The sequence below is a fragment of the Eptatretus burgeri genome, chromosome 3, assembly GCF_056783735.1.
Source record: "Eptatretus burgeri isolate ZD-2024b chromosome 3, Ebu_testis_v1, whole genome shotgun sequence".
Lineage (NCBI taxonomy): Eukaryota > Metazoa > Chordata > Myxini > Myxiniformes > Myxinidae > Eptatretus > Eptatretus burgeri.
This window is the reverse complement of record NC_140963.1, coordinates 95071142-95094384: the sequence shown is the minus strand read 5'-3', so window position 1 is coordinate 95094384 and position 23243 is coordinate 95071142. Positions and strand designations below refer to the sequence as shown.

General features: G+C 41.2%; 1 protein-coding gene across 2 annotated transcripts in view; it reads right to left on the bottom strand.

The window, feature by feature from the left end:
- LOC147030482 (SMAD family member 4-like) overlaps positions 1-23243 on the bottom strand; it is a 294415-nt gene that overhangs the window by 25072 nt on the left and 246100 nt on the right. For both annotated transcript variants that reach the window (XM_085874609.1, XM_085874608.1), the window contains one exon: positions 18129-18312. In XM_085874609.1, coding sequence (XP_085730735.1) covers positions 18129-18312 — 184 coding nt within the window. The remainder of the gene's footprint in view (positions 1-18128; positions 18313-23243) is intronic.

Here is a 23243-nt window from a genome sequence, read left to right as displayed (position 1 = left end):
GTCATCTCTAAGTCATCACTTCGTCTAAGTCATCAGATGTTGTCCGTTCCCACGTAATGGAAACTCAAGTAAATTACCACTCCTAACTCATCACACGGAACTGCTGCCTCATGAGAAGCCCGATTTCATGGAATCGTGATGCTCGCTCATTGGTTTACACCGCCAGTGATAGGCTATTTATAACTGCGTACACACGTTGATCGCACTGCAGGCAGGACAATGGCGACTAAGCGTAAGCTTACAACGAAAACCTTCCAAGAAAAATACGACATTATCCAGTTTTGCGAGGCAAACCCACTGATGAAGAAAACAGCCATAGCTGAGAAGTTGGACATCAAACGGCAGACATTGAACAATATCTTGAAGAATAAGGGCACGATGTTTGGACAAGTGGAGAAGATCGCGAGGCCGGTGGTAAGTGTGAAATGTGTGTCCTTTGAAGATGTCGATGACGCGCTCATCATCTGGTTTCGGCAAATGTCGGCTCAGCCAAATATTCGGTTGGACGGTGAAATGTTGCTGCTGAAGGCACGTCAATTCGCTGCGGACCTCGGGCATGATGATGCTGAGACCTTGCCGATGCACTGGCTCGACAGATTCAAAGTGAGGTGGGGAATCGGCATGGTCAACAAGTGCGGCGAATCAGGCAGCATGTATTTGGCAGTGGTGCATGACTGGAAGGATGGCAAATTGAAAGACATCTTGGAAAGGTATCAGCCTCGGGACGTGTACAATGCCGATGAGACTGGGCTTTTCTGGCAGATGCTGCCAGAAAAGTCTCTGGGGTTCGTTGGTCAATCCCATCATGGTGATAAGCAGGCGAAGTTGTTGTCTTACAGTTGTTCATTATCTTTACTTTTGATAAACTAATTCATGAATTCCATCATTGCTTGATCACTTTCCAACTCACCAATGAACCCCCACCTATGCCCCGAGGATTGTGTTTTCCTTTTGGTACAATAGCCGGCTCTCACACAGACGTGTCCAGGCCACGCGCGACTTCATCCTTCACCCCACAGTCATCAGGAATGTTCGCATACGCGTAAGTCGTCACATTTCTAAGTCGTCACTTTTTTCTCAGTCCCGATGGTGACGACTTATGCCTAGTCTACTGTATGTATGTATGTGCATGTGTGTGTATATATATATATATATATATATATATATATATATATATATATATATATATATATATATATATATATATATATATATATATATATATGACGCGCCGCGAGGAGTGATGTCAGGGACACATCGGCCATTTTGGAGTTAATGCCATACAGCACGAGTTTAACCCTTATCCTATCATCCGAGCCGATCATCATCATATCATTAAAAAATGTCGCTTCCATCACTCCTCCTCGCGTGTCTATATATATATATATATATATATATATATATATATATATATATATATATATATATATATATATATATATATATATATATACATATATATATATATATATACATATATACATACATCTATGTATATACATATGTATATATATATATAACTTCTTCTTCTTCTTCTTTCGGCAACTCCCGTTAGGGGTCGCCACAGCGGATCATCCGTCTCCATTTCGCTCTGTCCTCCATATCTTCCATGGACACTCCAACCACCCACATGTCTGCCCTCACTGCATCCATGAACCTCTTCTTTGGCCTTCCTATTCTCCTCCTACCTGGCGGCTCTATCCTCAGCATCCTTCTCCCGATATACTGCGCTTCCCTCCTGTGCACATGTCCAAACCATCTCAATCTCGCATCTTAACCACAGTCACTGATCGTCTTCTTGTGGCATGGATGCTCGTTGGTGAGCGTGCTTGGTAAATTCTCCTTATTCCTAGAATTATTTTTTCTTCCTCTGACATGGATATTCCTTTCCAATGCCACCGACGATAGTTTCCGGTTAGGCTGGCCTTTGCGATGACCATCTAAAAAGCCAGGACCAGACCCTGCAGTGGTGTGGAGTCCTACTTCCAACTGTCATTTTTACACAAGGACAGCTGTACATTGCAACGAGTAGATTTGGAGATCCACTCGATCTGTGCATCTTTGCCAACCAGAATGAATTCCGGATAAGGAGAGGGACTGAAGATTCTGCAGGCCGACTAACCTGAAACATTGTTCATGGTGAGATTGTATAAACTCAGGGGCAGATCCAGAGTGACATTTGGTGGGTTCACAGCTCCCAAGAAAATGTAATTTTTTCAAAGTTTAAATGGACAAATTTGGCTCAGTCAACAAATGCTTTTATAATTCATTACAACGAATGTCGGGCATAAGTAATAAATTATGGCAATTGTTGGCAACTTTTGCAACTTTTTTTTCACGGCATTCCCATGTCGCGAAATGCAGATATCGCTTTCTTTTTGCCTGAGGATGCAGTGGGAGGGAGTTATAAGCGAAACTTTTTTGCAACTTTTCCGCATCAGTGCAACTTTGCAACTTTTCTATTATAAGCGCAACTTCCGGCGTTAATCACACTTTAGTGGCTAAATCTGCTAAATGCTCGGCCATGTAGCGTCGTGCCTGCATGAAACGGCGATAAAAACATTTTGATCGAGTATCACCTGTGCATTGAATGAACTGACTTCCTGTCATGTGTTGCTGTGGTGTTCCTGTTTGCTATCAAGTTGTTATATCTTACCTCCTTTTGCTTAAATATTGAGTTTAATCTCTATTATAAGGACGTCAGCTTGACTTGCCCATTATGCCCAAGGAAGCTATTTCTTCTATTGCAAAAGTCTGAGCCTATGCAGCAGAATTTCCAACTGAGTTCGTAGTAACTTCTGGGAACAGTTTGTTCTGCAAGCTCTGTTCTACAGTCGTGTGCCACAAACGATGGTCCAGTGTTCTGAAACATCGCGACAATACAAAAAAAAAGAGAGCCAAGGATGCTGAAAATGAACCTCGACAGACATTGCTACTAGCTGAGAAAGTGAGCAAGGGACAATAATTTGTTGATGGGGTAGTTACGAGCTTTCTCTCAGCAGAATAATCCGGATTAATTGGCTGCAATACACCTTTGGAGTCCTGCTGCCAATTGTGAGTGGCATAAATGGCAGAGAAAAACATTGTGGATCCAGAACATGCTCAACAAGAGTAACATATTTTTGGTCATCGATGAAACAGAGGTGGCAGGTGTAAATTACATTAACACTCTCATGGTCAATGTCGAATCACCAGAAAAGACTTTCCTGCTGCACTGCAAACAGCTTCCAGCCTCAGTTAACTCACAGACAGTAATACAGGCTGTGGATGATGCCATCAAAACACACAGGCCAATTGATCGAATTTTGTTTTACTCTTGAACGAGCGCTGCATGATACATGACTGCTGCTGGATGCCTCTTCAATCAAATCTACCCGTGACTATTCCATGTCACGTGTACTGAGCATCTAAAAGGTTTGAGCCCACTTCTCTGACGTCAATAATCTGATCGCCAGGGTCAAGAGTGCTGTTGTCAAGAACAAAGACTGTAAGGAGTTGTTTGCTGCAAATTGATACCCACCTCAACCCATCATAACCCGCTGGGCAAGTTGCTTAAATGCAGCTTTCTACTATGCTGACAATTTACCAGAATTCAAGAGAATCATTGGGGAATTTCAAGGTGATGGTTTGCTTGTTACCAGAGTGAAGGAAGCTAGAGCATCAGAACACCTGGTGAAGGACTTGCTCAGTATCAATCGTGACTACAAGTGCTTGATTCGGCTGGTTCCTAAATGCGAAAGTTATATGTATACGATCTCTTATGCTCTCAACGATCTGAAATTGCTCAGCTTCAGCACCGATCCATGTGGGATAGCATCTTATTTGGAGAGGCATTTGGAGCAGAACAAGGACATAAAGCAGATCATGGATCTGGCATGTGATGACATTGCACAAAGTTTGTACGCAAAGTTGCAAAAGTGTCAAGTTACTTCGGTGAGTGTTGAACGCTCTTTATCGATGTTTAAAAAAAAACTACTAGTGAAGGATCGTAACTTCTCGCTTGAAAACATTGACAAATATATTTATGTGTTTTACAGTCACAGCAATGAACCGTGATTTTGAGTGATTTGACTTAATGCTGACTTTAAAAACCTTGTAAAATGTCATATCATTGCTGAATTCATGAAAATGTTGCATCAATGCCGACTTGCTTGCTTGCTTTGAGAATTTAAGAATTAAATGACTAATTGAAAATTGGTCGTTGCAGTTGCCTCTGGGCATGGATTTTAAGTTACTTTTAGCACAACTTTTTTGTGCAACTTTTGGTAAAAAAAAAAAAAAAATGGAACTTTTCACGTTATTTCAGCACTACAAAAAATTATCCAAGTAATTTAATTACCAGGGCCCCAATCACCCCCCCCCCACCCTTGATCTGCTGCTGAAATAAAAGTTTTGTTTTTTTAAACTAATAATCACTGTTGTTCACCATCACAAAGCATAAATGACACAAGTGGAAACAAAAGCGGTGTCCCGGCAAAGCTAATTCGTAACGTTTGGTTGAGTGAAGTGAAAGAAAACATGTTTTTTCCTCATTGTCACTTTCATTTTGCAATTTATAATTTATTTTCACATCTGATCTCTGGGAACATAAAACAAATTCATTTCCATTATTTTTTGGAAATAAGTGTGTGGATGACGAAAATTAATTCTGGATTGTTAGCAGTACACATGAAATTCCAGGAGCATGCGAGGCAATGATTCGTTGCCCATACACCGCCCAAACAAAGGGAGGGTTTTCTGCGGAGCTCTGTTCTGCAGGGTCCCTGCTGGTAATAACAATAACAATAATAACTAGAAGGGCACTCGGGAGAGCGCATACCTCCGCCACGTAATGCCTGATCCATGAGAACATATCTGGCCCAATACATTTTTGAGATATAATGCTCCATATCGTTTTTGGCCCTATCTCTCAATGGTGAAGAATCACTTAAAATTCAATAATTCTTATATCCAGATCCGGATTCGGATCGTCACCAAAATCTAATCAATTTGTTGTGGTCACACACCCAACCTGTCCACCAAGTTTCATGCAAATCTGTCCCCAACCTTTTGAGATATCGTGCACATACAATGAGAAGTACTTTGACAGTGCATGCTTAAATCTGACAATGCCAAGTAATAGAATCAGAATTTTAGTGAGCTTAAAAAATAACAGTGAATAAAAAATACTTCGTTTCATTATGATGAGTATAGAGAGCCCGAAAACAACATCTTGGTGATGAAATAAGTGGAATGGTTTTAATATCCATATCTATTCTTTCTATGCTCATTCAAAAAGTTTAGACATAGCTTCATCGAGGGTGCTGATTGTAGTTGGGTAAAAGCCGTCGTGCAAGTGATTAGAGTTGGTCTTAATGGAACCATAACGTTTACTCAAGCGGAGAAGATTAAAAATGTCGTGTGCTGGGTGGAACTCATCTCAGATGATAGCTTCCATTCTTTTGACTACTCGACTGAAGTGCAGACTCTCGGAAAACAGATCACACACAATAATTTTACAAGAAATCGTTATTATCATATTGAATCAGGATTGGTCGTCCCGTGTTGAGCTGCTATACCAGACAGTGAAAGACAGTATCAGGATACTATTTATCACTGCCGATAGAACTTAATCAACACAGGTTGGCTGCTACTGAAACTTTTCAACCTTCGAAGAAAGAAAAACCTTTGCCGAGTCTTCTTTACATGGTGATTGGTGTTTGTCTCCCAGTTAAGATCATTGGAAATATATATTGCCGAGAATTTTAAAAGAAGTGACAATTTCAACTTCAGCGCTGTGAATAACCAAGGTTTGAATGGGCTATTTTTGTTTTTCCAAAAGTCAAACATAATTTATTTTGGCTTGGCAATGCTTGGTTCAAGATTGTTTAGAGAACACCATTCGACAAGTTTTTTGACTTGTTTGCGGTAATCACTTTCATCGTTGTTGAGAATCATGACAGCAACGGTCGTGGCATCTGCAAATTTCACCACCAGCGAGCAAAGAGTAAACAATGAATATAAAATCCGGAATAAAACACAGCCCTGAGGTGCTCTTTATGGTGTTCAGGGTGATTGAGAAATTTTCAAACCCCTTTTGACCACCTATGGTCTGTCTAAAAGAAAATCCAAAATCCAGTTACAAATGGAACCATCAAGGCCAAGTGCATCGAGATAAAAATGAAGTTTGTGAGGTGAAATGGTATAAAAAGCAGAACTAAAATCTAAAAAAAGTCACCCAGCATAGGTAGGGATACGTTTATCTGGATGATTTCGAACGTGATGGAGAGTGAGTGAAACAGCACAATCAACTGAATGATTACAGCGATGGAGAAACCGATTTGGGTCAAGTGAAGCAGGAAGAACAGATTTCAGGTAGTGTAAAACTAGACATTAGAAAGATTTCACAATGATGGATGTGAGTGCAACTGGTCTATAATCATTTCGGCAACTTATTGGGGACCGCTTTGGCACAGGGCTAATTGTGGACGTTTTCAAAACACAGGGAATTTTACAAAGCTACAGCGAAAAGTAAAGTTAGATTGGGTGACGGTTCATCAGCACAAGACCGCAGCAGGCCAGGGCTGATACCATCAGGACCAGTCACTTTCCTGACCATCAGAAGTTTGTCATAACGTGCCGAGTGTATTTTTTGGAGATCACAAATGCTTCAGAAGACACTTCATCTGTGGTTACCGGCAATCTAATCATTTGTAAACATTATTCAGTTTATCGGGCAATGTGGCGTCATCATTCATTGAAGATTTCGACTTCGGCTTGTAACCAGTGATTGTGTGATGACCCGGCAAGAATTATTTATCATTCGCACTCACGATGTTCTCCTCCAGTTTTTCCTAGTAGTCATGCATAAATTGCCCTGAGTAACTCATACTTGGTGTTCTTGTACTCCACATCACTTCTCGATCTAAATGTGTCTTCCTTGGCACCGAGTTCGCTGCAAATTGATTTGTCGAACCAGGGTTTTTCATTGGAATGGATAGTCAATGTTTTTGGCAGGATGCAAATTTCCTGGCAGAATTTTATGACATCAGAGCAATTGTTGATGCCAGTGGAGCTTTCCATGAAGACTCTTCAATTCATGCATAGCTGCCCTTAAAGCTCTGAATAGCACTCGGGGTCCATTGTGGCACCGATTGTTTCACGGGCTTCTGATGCTTCAGTTGTTGTTGGTAAAGGCCCTGTCACAGCTTGACGATTTTGCCAGCGTATGGCAACGTATCAAAATTGTTCTAAAACGCTGGCGTACGCTGAACTATTGATGTTTTTTTCAGTTTTGGGCGTATATTAACGAGTTGGACATATGCCTAACGTATTAGTAACGTACACAGAACATTTCGATAACTTTTAGTTACAACTTCATAGTTGTATAGTTTCGATAACTTCAATTATAACTTATAGTTATAACTTATGCCAACGAATGCTTTGCGTGTTGTCAGCGTTCACAACTTTTGCCCAACAATAGTCTAACTTATACAAAGCACGGCAGAGTACCACGGACGATCACGTGGCGTCGCCTATTAAAAGGCTGCCGCTCGACGATTCAAATCATAACCGCACTCGACATCGAAGTGTCAACATCACAGTCATGCCAAAGAAAAAAAGAGAAAAAAAAAACAAAAACCATGGAGTCTGGAACACTGACAGGTTACTCCTGTGAAGCCCATTTTTATATACAAATTCGCCAAAACGCTGCCAATACGACATTATACGGTAGTTGTAAGTTAGAAACACGTTCAGGAAGTTCTGTGGTCGTCCGGAAGACGTCAAATACATCTACATACGTCAATATGCGTTGGAAATACGTGTCACATAGGTTCAAAGCACATTACTCGTAGGTTAGAAATAAGTTTCGGGTACGCTCGACATTACCTCGACGTATTTCGACTTATGAGTAACTTACAAGTAACGTGTGTCGACGTGTGTCAACGATCGCATAACGTGCCTACAACTTGTGGCCAGCGTATGCAGAATGTGTGAGTCATACGCTGCCATACGTCGGAAAATTTTGAGCATGCACAAAATTTGTCGACGAACTTGGCGTACTACGACGTATGCCAGCGTGCTTCAGCGTGCTCTTAACGTAAACAAAACTTACCCATAACGTATTCGACGTGTACCAGCGTATTCGGCAAATTTTTCATGCGTCGGCATACGCTGGCTAAAACGTCAAGGTGTGACAGCCCCTTACGGAAGGAAGAGATCAATGATGTTGTGGTCAGAATCACCGAGTGGGGAACACTACAGAGAATGCTATGCATACTTGATCGTTGCGATTTAGCACGTGATGTGTATCATTGATCCAAAAGCATATTCCTTCAGGTTTTACAAGTAATGTGCTGATATAATTTGGGCAATCCTTTCATTAAATGGGTGTGGTTAAAATATCCAGCAATGATGAAGTGCTCTTGGATTCATGTTGAATAATAATGTCCAAAAGCCGTTTAATAGTGATTACAGTGCTGACTTCAGGGATATATAAACAGCAGTTAATATTAAGGAAGAAAATTCAAGTCAAATGTTAAAAAAGGGGCAAGAAATGATTCGAGTTTCCAACTCTGGTATGCAGGAATGAGAGATAATCGTGGATTCCGTACACCACGAATAGTTCACCAGGAAACAGTCCATCACTTTTTTTCCTTGTTCACCGCTTCAAATACATGATCAGGACGATTAAGCACGAATCAGAATCAGAAACCAAGTTTCTGTAATAGAGTACACTGAACAGTCTCTGAAGTTCTGGATGCAACAAAGAACCAGGTTGCAAACTATGCAGTTACGTTTATGAAAATAAGCCAGGCAGTCGTTTTGCTGTGCTTACGGTATTCCCATATTTCGTCAATTTACCGAATAGCTTTGATCTGGAGAAGGAAGAAGTACAAGGTGTGCAACAGGGGCACCAGCCCCTCACAATTTGCCCTGCTTGATATTGTGGTAACCAAGGCTTTCAAGATCATTGGAATCTCATGACAAAGCTGAGTCTTGGGGCCAATCACTCTCCCATCGTAGACAGGTCAGTGAGCTCTCTCTGTCTTCTATTACCTCGTTTGTGGTCTTGCAGTTGCACCCTTAGTCTGCTCTCTCCGTCATTTGTACCTCCCAGGTTTCTGCAGAGTGCACACGGACCACCATCCAAGGCCGGATTAACCACTAGGCCGGTGAGGCCCGGGCCTTGGCCTACGAAAAATATTTGGCCTACGAAAATTTCCGACGACGTTTTTTTTGTGGTTTTTTTTTTCAGTCTTAATTATATGACTTGACATGTGCAGGAAGGCCGTACACACTGTGAAGGAAGGCGGCTGGCACACTGCCAGACAGTGATCGTCGACAGCGAGCGTGGGAACCATTTAATCACTTCAAAATAAGCCAATCACAGGCGTCGCCGCTATCGTCTGGCTGATGGGTGGAGTAACGTTCACGCTGAGTATGAACATCCTGGTACCCTCTTACTTTCCTGTGAGTTATCGAGCATCCTGATGCTTGCAGTCCTTCGTTTTGCTCTTATTTGTCGTTTTTTATTCTTGACTATGGCCGACGGATATATTCGGCACCACGAAAGTGGTACTTGCAAACACCACAAAAAGAAGAGGGGTGAAATAGAAACAAAAAGACTGTCTGGATCGATCTTGAATTTTTTTTTTCACCTCACCAGAGTCGAGATGAGCAAATGGAATGTGCGCATGCAGAGTCTTCTGATGTCAATGTCGAGGGATCAAGTAATCCCGCACTGCATCACATTTCAAAAGCTGATGATACCAATACCATCGCATCAAGCAACGAGAGAAGCATTGGAACAACTGCAGCCAGTGCTGCGGCTCGTAGTTTCAATCCTGATCCTGCTGAATGGACTGTTTCTGCAGAACTTGTGGATAATTTCATCCAGAATCCTCCCTGCCAAGAAAGGAACACAGATTTTGTGTATATGGCCCGAGTGTATCCAGATAAAACACGGTATTTTCGGCGCGAACACTTTCAGCGGAAACTCACAAACGGGGAAACGGTGAACAGGGACTAAATGCTGTTTTCTCCATCAAACGGTAAACTTTACCACTCCGTGTGCAAACTCCTATGTCCCGACGGCGATGATCACGAAAGCCATCACAGTAATTTTCGAATCGGATTCAATGATTGGAAGAATGCCTCTGCACGTCTAGCGTCGCACGAGCGTGGGACTGCCCATATTCTTGCAATCAAAAAGTCACTCGAAATGAAGGTGATAGATAGGATTCACACATCATTTGAACAATGGTACCTCCACGAGGAAGCTTACTGGATCATTGTCCTAAAGCGAATTGTCGCTCTAATATCGTTCCTCGCCAAAAGAGGGCTTCCGTTCCGGGGCACGACTGAGCAGCTGGGTTGTGCTAACAATGGAAACTATCTTGGTTGTCTTGAACTAGTCTCAAAATTCGATCCATTTCTCACCCAGCATCTTGAAGTGTATGGCAACAAAGGAAAGTGAAGTGTATCGTACCCGTCATCAACAATATGCGACAAGTTTATCCCACTACTGGCCGAAAAAGTGAAATCTACCATCGTGCGAGAAATAAAAGATGCTAAATATTATGGCGTTTCCATCGATTCGACGCCAGATGTTTCGCATATCGATCAGTTGACGGTAATATTTCGATATGTGATGCAAGATGGTAGCGCCGTCGAAAGGTTTCTACAGTACGTCATCGTTGAGCAACACGATGGTGAATATCTGGTTGAAAAATTGCAAGAGGCCCTGGAAGCCAATGAGATTGATCTCATGGATTGTCGAGGGCAGTCATACGACAATGCAAGCAACATGTCCGGTGTCTATTCAGGCGTACAAGCAAGAGTCTGTAAAATTATTCCATTGGCTCAGTGGGTACCATTTGCTGCGCACAGTTTGAATCTGGTAGGAGTCACTGCCGCAGAGAGTTCCTTGGAAGCCGTGAAACACTTTGGACTCATTCAAGCCGTGTATAGCTTTATGTCAGCATCTCCCCAACGATGGACTATTTAAAATAAGTCACTCGATGAACGTGCCATCAAACTCATATGTTTGTCCAAGTCTGATACGAGGTGGTCAACTCGCGCGGACGCTTGTAAAGCGTTTCCGCAAGCTACAAGGACAGAAAGATGGCGCGAATGAAGATAGCCGAGCGCCCTAAAGACACTCCGTCAGTGAGACTGGAAGCCAAAGCATTGGCTGATAAGATGGAACTGACAGAAACAGCAATCATGTGCGCTGTCTGGTCTGATCTACTTGGCAACATTGATCGAGTAAACAGATGTCTCCAACAACCTGGAATAGATGTCAGAGCGGTTAAGCAGCATTATGATGCCCTCTCTGAATACATAGAGTCGCTTCGAAATGATGAAAGATTTGATGCATTTCAGGACCGCGCCAAAAAGATGGTTGAGTCCATCATTTACGCTGATGGTAATCGTCCAGTCAAGAGGTGAAAGAAGGTCTTCGATGAAAATGACGAAGAAGAAGAAACCCCAAAATCTGGCAGGGAGAAGTTCAGACTTGAGACGTACTTCTCCATACTCGATCACCTTCTGTCAGAAATCCATAGAAGAAGAGAGAGCCATCAGAAAATCACGGATCTGTTTGGATTCATCCCCACGGCCAACAGCCTCGACCATGATATACACTCTTTCGCAGAGCAGAGAAACTGGTTTCAGCGTACCCTGCTGACGTTGAAATGGACATAGTTCAGGAAATAGAACTTTGCTCGAAATACTCCAAGTTCATCGATGCATCGGACAAGCTCAAGTACATGATTCACAACAATTCACAACGATTTTTGTTGCCCTCCGAATATATTGTTCGATGTTTGCTACGAGCCGCGAGGGTGAACGCTCCTTCAGCACACTAAAGCACGTGAAAAATTGTCTTCGGTCGACCGTGGGGCAGGTGCGCGTGTCCACCTCGCTCTGCTTTATGTTGAATCAGACCTGATGAAGTAAATCGATTTCTCCGAAGTCATCGCGTCGTTTGCCAACCAAAAGGCATGAAAGAAGGTGTTTCAGCAGGGTGGAAATTGAATATACAAACATTCCTCCGAATTCGTTTTCTGTATCGTTAGTTTCTCAATTTCGAAGCCGAATTGGATTTTACAGGCACTTGTATCATTGAAAGTCGGACAAATCGCCATTTACCGCAGTCTGTTCCGATTAAATTTCATGTTCAAAATCGTCGTTTTGGTCACTCTTGAATTTGGTCTACGAAATCTCAAGGGCCTTGGCCGATGAAGACCTTAATCCAGCCCTGCCACCATCAACCCCCTTCTGGTGAAACTACCTAAATCCAGGATCAGTGCTCACCTCCATTCATTTGTTCCTCTTTTCTCTCACCTTTGGAACCAACTTCCTCACTCTGTTCAGTCCCATTCTTCCTTCTTGGGCTTCAAGACAGCTGTTCACCACAACCTCAGGTCATCCCCCATCTATAACCATGATCTCTTCCACCCCAAATGATCCCATTCCCAAGCACTCTCCTTTTCAAGGTTATTGTGATTTCTCACCCCCCTCTCCCTCACCTCGTTTTGTTTGTAAGTTGGTTTGTTCCTTTTCTGTTTCATCCCCACGTTTGCCTTCTTCTTGTTGCCATGTTTCAGCTTGTGTGCAGCTTGTTCACAATCCCATATGCCCTTCGCCCCCTCCCCTTGATCTCAATCACTCTCACTCTCACTTCTACTCTGCTGCTGGTGTTTCCCCCTTGCCATTTTATTCCCTTCTATTCTGCTCTCGCTCTTATATGAGCCTTGATCATGTGTACAAAAAAAAAAGGAAAAAGAAAAAAAAAGATTTCTCTTCATCTCCAATCATTGTGTGTGGAATCACTTTCTCATGTCCAACTAAACCAATCTTTATAAATTTTCAGTTAGTTCCTCCGGTAGTGTCTCAGCTCCATCTCATGTTGTCTACTGTTCGACAGGTATCTTATTGATGATATGTTTTATATATTTTTACAGTTTCTGTTGTTAATAATCTTGACCTGACAATCTTCTCTACTTCCCAGCAACCTTGGTTATCCAATCCTGGTGCGAATACAGAGGATGTCGTTCAAAACCTTCTGGGAACCGAGCTTGTCTCACGTCACTACCCAATTGTCAGTGAATCCCCAGCTCGATTATATTCCTGATTTTCACGAGGTGGGGGTAATGTGCATGCCCTACCTGTTCTGGTCTACATGTGATGCCAATCCACACTGCAAATTGACTCTCTATGCCCTTAACTTGGGACGAGCACTTAAATTCTGTCCATCGAAAAGGAAGAAGCAATATAATCTTCAATATACCCCTAAAGGCGCTGTCACACCTTGACGATTTCGCCAGCGTATGCAGACTTGTGAAAAATTTGTCTAAAACGCTGGCACACGTCGAATACGTTATGGGTAAGTTTTGTATACGTTAAGAGCACGCTGAAAAACACTGCCATACGTCGTAGTACGCTGGCTTTCATCGTTGTACTTTGCGGTTGTCCTCAAATTTTAGCATGCTTGAAATTTTACGACGTATGCCAGCGTATGACTCGCACGTTCCGCTACGCTGACCATAAGTTGTAGGCACGTTATGCGATCGTTGACACATGTCGACACATGTTACTTGTAAGTTACTCATAAGTCGAAACACATCGAGGTAATGATTAGCGTACCCGAAAATTATTTATAACCTATGAGTAACGTGTTGTAGGCACGTTACACGATTGTTGACACACGTCGAGGCACGTTACGTGTAAGTTACTCATAAGTCGAAACACGTCGAGGTAATGCTTAGCGTACCCAAAACTTATTTCTAACCTATGAGTAACGTGCTTTGAACCTATGTGTAACGTACCTCCAACGCATATTGACGTATGCAGACGTATTTGATTGACGTCTTCCGGACGACCACAGAACTTACTGAACGCGTTTCTAATTTACAGCTTCCGTATAATGGCGTATTGGCAGCGTTTAAAAAAACAAAAAAACAACAATAACTTCCGATATTTCGTCACGTGCCGTTACGTCACGTACGATTGCCTCTTCAGTTTGCTCATGTCTTATTCTTAGTTCCTCCTCTGTGAATATTTTCTGTTTGAGGATATTGTCACGTCGACGTCGAAACTTAAAACCAAATGTCCGAATATGTTTTAAAATTCGTGATAGACTAAAAAAAAAACAACAAAAAAACAACAACAACAACAACAACTTCAGATATTTCGTCACGTGTCTTCACGGAGCCAAGGAGAAAAAAAAATGTGCCTTGTCAGAGAAAATAACTTTCGGGTATGCTAAACATTACCTCGACGTGTTTCGACTTATGAGTAACTTACAAGTAACTTGTGTTGACGTGTGTCAACGATCGCATATCGTGCCTACAACTTATGGCCAGCGTAGCGGAACGTGTGAGCCATACGACGAGTACGTCGTAAAATTTTCAGCATGCTTGAAATTTCATGACGTACGAGACGTACCACGAAATATGACAGCATACTTCATCGTTTTTCCGCGTGCTATTAACGTATACACAACTTACCCATTCATATTCGACGTGTGCCAGCTTGGTCCGGCAAATTTTTCATAGTTCGGCATATGCTGGCTAAATCAAGGTGTGACTGCGTGGTTGACACTTTCAATTTCCAGGTGGTTATGATTTAAATCGGCGTGCGGCAGGTTTACAACAGGCTACGCCACGTGATCGTCGGCGATACGTGCAGCGCGCTATGCCTAAGTTAAACTATCGTTGGGCAGAGGTTGTGAATGCCGACAACAGGCTAAGCATTCGTTGCTACAAGTTATCTATAAGACAACGAAACGTTCTGTGCCCATTACTAATATGTTAAGCATACGACCAACACGTTATGAATACGACCAAAACTTTTTAAAAAACATCAAAATTTCAGCGTACGCCAACGTTTTACATACATTTTTATACTTTGCCATTGCTGGCTAAATCGTCAAGGTGTGACAGCGCCTTTACATAACAGAGAAAGCGAACAGCTGTTTTGAGCAATACCATCCTTTATGACAGGGGAAATGTGGTTGAGTGATCTTGTTGCAACTGCCCAAGGCTAAATATGGTGGTTGACTGTCTTCTCATGTCATCTCTTTAAGCATCATTCTGAAGGTCATGGTGAAGCTTGTATATAAATTACATGCAGGACAGACATTAGCAAGCATCAAAGTACTGATACATAGATTAGCACTTTCATAGAAAATGGACAATTCAACACATTTAAACTTGAACCAGAGTTCCCAGAATCATGCATGAGCCATGACTTTAAAAAGGAACATTAAACAGACCAATATTTCATCCCTACCCATGATTGGAGCACAAACTAATTTTTTCAAAAAGTGTGTGTGGTTGGGTATGGATGGGGTGGGGGCAAGAATGGAGGATCCCATGGTGGCCTGTCGAGTAGAAGAAATCATTATAATTTGAAAGGAGTATTTCTGGAGCAAAAGGTATATTTGAAGTCATTACACGATTTCGGGTATTTTTGCAGTAACAGTTGACGCTGGTATTATCATCTTAGATTTGGGACCGATTGTAGCATTACAGTGCAGTGGCATTTCAATAACTGGTGCACTGTCGTGCCACGGTGATTTCAATCATTTTTGGTGGCGTTTCGTTTCCTGGAATGTTTGGCTTTCCACGTCTCTCACATAATTCAGCAAAATGGTTGGTCAATTTAGCAACCACAAAGTTCAGGTATTGAGAAAACTGGTATGGCTGACTAAGTAAGGCAGCCAACATTTTCCGATCTATCATCACAAAATACAGCTGCCGAGTGTTTGAACAACATCGCCGAAATCGTGAAAATCCAAACAGAAATAATCCAAAAAGTGTTGGTTTATGAATGTTACTCAAGTTTGTTCGCCACTGTGGATATGGAAGATGATGCAATAGAGTTTTTCACAGAAATTTTCTGCCTCGTGTGCAGTGTGAGCCTAGGGATAAATTGGCACTGAATCACTGGCCTTTCTCACCGAAATAACTTGCACAATCACTTGAGACTCCGGCATCAGGAACGGTACTAGGACTGGATGGAACTCCAGTAGAATTTGAAGAATTTTATGAACCATAAACTGCTGCTTCTGTAAGAAGAATGTGCGTAGCATGGAGAACTACTGTGAGCCGTTATCGTTGTTCTCATGCTAAAAAAGGAGATCCTCAACAAATTTAAAACTGGTGCTCCATGTCTCTTCTTACTGTGGAGTACAGAATTTTTTCAAGCGTTTTGTTGTAGTGTATCGCACCGACCAATGTTGGAAGATTTAGTACATGAATATAAATCCTATCGTTTTCCAGGATGACAGATTCATGATAATATTTGTTTGATTAGAGAGAAACCTGTTGGAGATGTTTAAGTTGAATAATAAAGAAATTGCTCTTTAAAAAAAACTTGTATCACGATAACGAATGTTGGAGACCGATTCCTTTTATTAAATTTATGTATAATAATATATGTTCTTTGTTTGAGGTAACAATGAGCTAATACCACCTGTAAATCTTTGGAGGGGGATTTCACAGGGTTGTCCAATATACTATGCTCTTTCTTTATAGATCAGCTATTGAGCCCCAACTAATTAGGTGGAAGAGAAAATTAACCATGCAGGGTTTGGGATTCTGCCAGATCAGTCTGCTGAAGCATCTGCTTATGGTGACTCTCTGTCTGTAATCTTTGGAAGTAGCCAATATGGTGGAAAATTTGGACCATTTTAAAAAGGATTCTGCAGTGAGGTCAAACTGGTCGAGGAGCCAGGCCTTTTAGGGGTAGGTCAGTTACCAGAGCTTTGTAATGATGTAACAAAAATTTATTGACAGTAGAAACTTTGTTGGTCCTTGGCAGAGTACTGTAGTTGCATATGTATATATATATATATATATATATATATATATATAAAAATATATATATATATATATATATATATATATATATATATATATATATATATATATATACACATATATATATATATATATATATATATATATATATATATATATTCATGTACACCTGCTTGCCTTGGAGTTGTAATAGGAACATTCAGCTATTCACATATCCTAACTGCTTCAGTGAAGATATATCTTAACATTTTCTCATGGTTATCTCATAGGGCTTGCAGGATGGCCAAGAAGTATGGACACTCAACTCTGAACTGTTTAGCCTGGGTCCAAACCCCAATCCAGCTATAAACTGTCATCCTGGTGTCTTACAGGCAAGGCAAAGCAAGGCATCAATGTGTGTGCGTTCCCTTGGATAGACATTAAACTGGGTATCCCATCAGCTAACATTCATTTTTGGTTGTTAAAGATCCCACTGTGTCCTTGGAGAAGAGTAGGTGAGCTATCGCCAGATCCCTGAACAAATTAGAAAATTCCTGGTCAAACTTACAGGGGGAACTACGTCGGTGGAACAACCATACTCCCAGCAATGATGCAACCAGCAGGAAAAGACTGCATATGGAATGAAGTGAAGATGATTATGTCATCGTTTTTTTGATACAGGGAGAATTTCGTGAACTAACTTTCATTCGCTTCAACCTCACCCCACCTGCATTTGCTTCAACATCATCGCTGCCTGCATTTGCTTGAACCTCAACCTTGTGTAACTGATTAACATCACAATGTCCAGATTTGCTTTCTGCAGTACTTTCGACAAGGGAAATACAACACTCAAAAAACATTCCATAACAATCATTTTGATACTAAATTGAATTCTGCTCATTGCACAGAACGTTCATACTTTCTGTGCAGCTTACTTTTGTGGAATGTTTTCTGTTAAATTGAGGGCATCAATAACAGCTGGAAATAATCCCACAAAATTACCATGCCATTATGCTGCTCCACCGAATGAGTTTCATATCAGGTTCATTTGGCACATTATTTCAAATAATGCAATAACTACTACAACAAGATTGCTTCAGGTTTTATCTGAGACTAAAGGTTAAACGGTCTAATGTTACAACCTTAGAGTGGCATTCAAATAGATCGATCTAAGCAAGACATATGTATTGAATCGCAATATGCTCCTCAGGACAGAAGTAGGTGGGGGTAGGAGGGAGTAAGGGGAAAGACTGGGAGAATCCAGAAAAAAGGGGGTGGTATTACAAGATAGATGGGAAGTGACAATGACAATGCTGAAAATATGCAGGTGTGACCCACCGTGCTCTTTCACTGGCTTCAGTTCGATGTACATTGGAAAGCTGGCCAAGACAGAAACGATTTCCCCCTGAAGGATCCACATAACCATCGACTGTCACCACCGGACAGCCGGATGGGACTTTGAATGTCTCGCCAACCTGGACGTCCATTTCAAAGTAGCCAATGGAACACCAAAACTCAGGGCCTTTGGAAGAATGACAAGAAGAAACTGGAAGAGTTATAAAGAGCAAAATAAATTCTCCATTTCCGTTGGGCAAAAAATGAACCCAGATAGTTTATTCATCGCAGTATCACTGTGTTTGTGCCATGTGACTAAGCTATGCGGATCCTGTCAGCAAGTAAGGTTGTGAGATAAAACATGAGAAACTAGAGTGGGAGCACTCAGTCAAGTGCAAAATCTCCGCCGCCAATACTGCTAGGTCACACAAGTGAACCTGATATCCTATTCATTCAATTTGACGTCAAGAATGCTCACAGAGTTATAGTTTGCAACTTTCCCTTTTACTTTTAACTTTTACATACTCAATTAATTCGTCATAACTAGATTCCTTGAGACAAATTAATTTTAGGTGGGTATATCAACCTCTTCTTCTTCTTTCGGCTGCTCCCTTTCGGGGTCGCCACAGCGGATCATCCGTATGATCCGCATAGTGATTTGGCACATGTTTTACGCCCGATGCTCTTCCTGACGCAACCCTGGTCGCCTCTTACGACACAGGGATATGGTACACCTATTTTAACCGGGGTATACACCGGCCCAGTATACTGGTACTCATTTTGCCGACCTCGGAAGGATGACAGGCTGAGTCGACCCCCTGGTGTATTAATTCAGTGGCCCAACGGGGCTTGAACTCAGGACCTTTTGGATCCCAAGCCGCTGCCCTAACCACTGCAACACCAGGCAGGTGGGTATATCCACCTGAAGTTCCAAAATCAGCCACAATTATAATTTTGGCATGTTTTTTTTGTTGGAAAACACTTATAATATGTTAGGGTTAGGTAATAATCTATGTTAGGTAATATGTTAGGTAATATGTCATAATATGTTAGGTAATAATCAAAATTATGTTGAAAAAAAATTTGCAAAATTTTTTTTCTCGAACAATTTCTTTTTTTTGGGGGGGGGGGGGTGGAAATCACTTAAAACATGTAGAAATGCAAAAAAAAAAAAATCTAAATTTTGTTGAAAAAAAAGTTGCAAAAAAAATTTTTTTCTCATAATTTTTTTTTTTGGGGGGGGGGGGGTTGGAAATCACTTAAAACATGTAGAAAGGCAAAAAAAAATTCAAATATTTTTTCAAATTGGCCGCCATAGCGGCCATATTGGATTTTGGACCAAGTCCAAAATCTAATGGCATGATCCTTGGACCAGACCTAACCCCCCACCAAGTTTCGTCAAAATCCGTCGAGGAGTTTTTCCGTAATACTGGTCACAAACAAACAAACAGAAAGGGGTGAAAACAGTCACCTCCATCCATCTTCGATGGCGGAGGTTAACTAGAATGGCACTCGGTAGGGCGCATACCTCTGCCAGGCTGAACAGTTACCATTTTTTATCCCACTGATAGGTTGAATCTGGGTCTGGACTTGAACCAAAATAGAATGGGCTTGTTATTGTCACTGAACCAACTCAGCCACCTAGAGCTTGGTCATAACTCATCCACAACTTTTTGAGATGTCATGTTAGATATCGTTTTGGCCCCATCTCTCAATGGTGAAGAATCGCTTAAATATATTTTTTAATTATCATATTCAGATCCGGTTTGATTCGGTCTTCTTTCATACCCAACATGCCCACCAAGTTTTGTCCGAATCCGTGCACAACTTTTTGAGATATTGTGCTATATATCGTTTTTGGCCCTATCAATCAATGGTGAAAAATCATTTTTAAAAATTCTAGAATCCAGATCTTCACCAAAATGTAATCATTTCATCCTTGTCACACACCCAACCTGTCCACCTAAATTCGGCCGAATCCGTGCACAACTTTTCAAGATATCCTGTTCACAGACACACAGGCACACACACACACACACACACACACACACACACACACACACACACACACACACACACACACACACAGAAGGGGTGAAAGCATATAGTCTGTGGGCTTATGTAAAAAAGCAAAATTTTGGGTAGATTCTTGGCACCCGTATTTAAACACATCTATAAACTTCACTGATTCAGAAAAAAGGGTGCCAGTTTTTCTATTAGCTTTTAGGGCCTCCATTTTGAATTTCAAAATGGCTGCCGTTTTTACCCTATATGGGCTGTTTCACAGTCATGGTCATTTCTGGTATTTTGTACCCTTGCATGCTAAATATCGAAATGAGAGACTGTAGTCTCTCTGTCATTAGGGCCAGTAGTTGGTACTAGTGATGGCACAACTTGGACCACTTTTTTATTTGACAAAAAATGTCAATTTTTGGCAGAATGGCATAAAAAATTGCCAATTTTTTGACAAATAGCTGTCTCATTTTGTCCAGGTACACTGCATTCACAGTGTATAAACAAATACAAGCAGAAATTGGGACTTTTATTTGTTGTTGCATCAATTTAATACCTCTTCTGTACTTTGTCCACAACATATTATTCATTTCAGACTATGAATATTTATTTCACCCTCAATAAATATGTCCCACCGTTCGTCCGTCAAAAAATGTCCTCTCCGAAAATGCATATTGTAGAAGAATTTTTATATATAAATAAAAGGTCTTTTTAAAAGTTTGTGTGTTTTACCAAATGTGTATATACCTGCACTGATATTATGCTACAAAGTTTGAGTGTAACCAATAACCTTCTATTTGCATGGCCTGCACTGATTGCCTTACATGTGTCCGTCAAAAATGTGTCCTCTCCGGAAACACCTAAACTGCCACGAGTTATAAGGATACTATACTTGCTGGCTATAAATAAACTATTCATTCAGATGCTCCAAAAATTTGGATAAAAGTATTGTCATTAACAATGTTGGATTTGGAGAAATAATAATATAAAAATATTGAGTTTGAATTTTTAGTGGTTGTGAGACAAACTTGGTACCCTCATTGTGAAACAGCCCATATGTGTGATTTTTCAGTATTTAACGTTATTTTGAACATATCATTAAAAGTGTATGCAAATAGAGTTTGAGTACCAAATGCATTCGAGTTGAGACAACTGTTCATCTGAACTCTGTTTGCATGGATATCAACAGGTTTGATGTTAATGTCAAGAAATATTGGTATGAATGTCACACTTATTACTGGTATCTAACGAATATTTTCTGCTTGCAATATGATGCATATCCACTGCGAACAAAATAACTTACTGCTTTATTTCAGAAGACCAAAAATGCACAGTGGACATCCCATCCTTTAAAATACTTAAGGCATTGAAATTTATGGCAACTTGTTAATTTCACTTATGGTTATGATTCCAGATTAACCATGGCATCCTGTGTAGAACCATCATGTAAGAAGCGTGCAACTGAACCTTCCATTGACTTTCGAATCTGCTTGTTGTGTCAAGAAGTGATTGGCATGCATGAGTTTGCCGACACCAACAAAATTCTCATGGCACCAGATGGATCTATTGATCCCACTACAGACAAGATCACAGTGATGAAGCTTCTGGAATATCTGGTGGCCAATGACACAGCTCAAGCTTCTGCACAACCTGCCAAGTTTGAAGAGGGATCTGAGACATGTCTTGTAGTTGATGGAATGGGAGTGGTACAGGAATTAATGGCAGTCAAAAATTTCAAGACTTGCAAAGAATTTGCAACATCCTTTGTCACACTCATTGACTCAAAGGGTCGTGGATATTGTCAAGTGCGAGTTATATTTGATAATTACACCAAGAATGCATCACTGAAGGAGCAGACTCGAGAGCGGCAGAAAGGCAAGCTGAAGGGAACTAAATCCTACATTGTTCAAGACTCAACAGGCATCAAAGACAAAAAGATGTTTCTCGCCAGCAGCAGCACAAAGTATTTACTAACTCTCTACTGTTCCCATCAGCTCATGCACTACAGTACCGTCAAGGTTATGACTGCAACACGGAAAGAGGTCATGACGAAGTATAAAGTTGAAACGATGACCGGTGTCAGCACACAGGAAGAGGCGGACACTCTTATAATTTATCATGCTGTAGAAGTTGCGAGCAATGGAATGAATGTCCACATATATTCACAAGACACTAATATGCTACTTTTGGCTCAACGAAGAACACCACTACTTGGCAACCATTCTGCACTAATCAAGGGCACAAGTGAAAGATGACGGAAAGTCTTCCTACAGCCTATATATATATGACAAGCTTGTCCCAGAGAAATCAGCAGCTTTGATCAAGTGGCATGCTCTCACAAGCTGTGATACGACAGGACATATCCAAGGGAAGGGAAAGAAGGGGTGCGTTAGAACTTTCCTGAAGGCAAGCCCCACCATTCTGAGAGCGCTAGCTGACCTCGGCAAAGGGGATGAGCCATCTGAAGAAGTTCTTCGTGGTTGTGAAGAGTTTCTTTGCTCTCTTTTCTCTCCAGTTGGAGTCCACTTTGGGCAAGCAAAGATGCTGAGATGGTTTTTGTTCAAGCAATTCACAGATGAACAAGGAGTTGACAAACTGCCACCGACTCAGGGAGCATGGATTGAACATATATGTCGTGCCCATGTCCAGTGTAATATCTGGCGCCAGGATATGGTATTGAACCCAACTTTTCTTGACCCTTTGACCTTGGGGTGGCAAAACCAAGACAAAAAGCTACTGATTGTTCTTTCTCAAGTTGCACCAGCTCCAGTCTCAGTGCTGCAGTTCGTCAGATGTAACTGAGAAATCAAAGTGTTCAAGAAGATGCTCATGCAGAGGAAATAGTGTAGTCTGTACTGAACTTTGCAAATGTGGTGGGGAAGGCGACAGCTGTACGAACATAACACCACCAAGGATTGGCAAAGATCGAGAAGATGATTGAAGCAATGACAATTATAAATGTTTAATCAGTAACATTGACACTCCTGATTCATACATGTAGCATTTTCATACCTTTGAAAAAAAAAACTTATCCATCTTCTAATTGTATAACCACCCAAATAAATTTATATTGAATTACATGCTCTATATTATTTCTGTTAAATG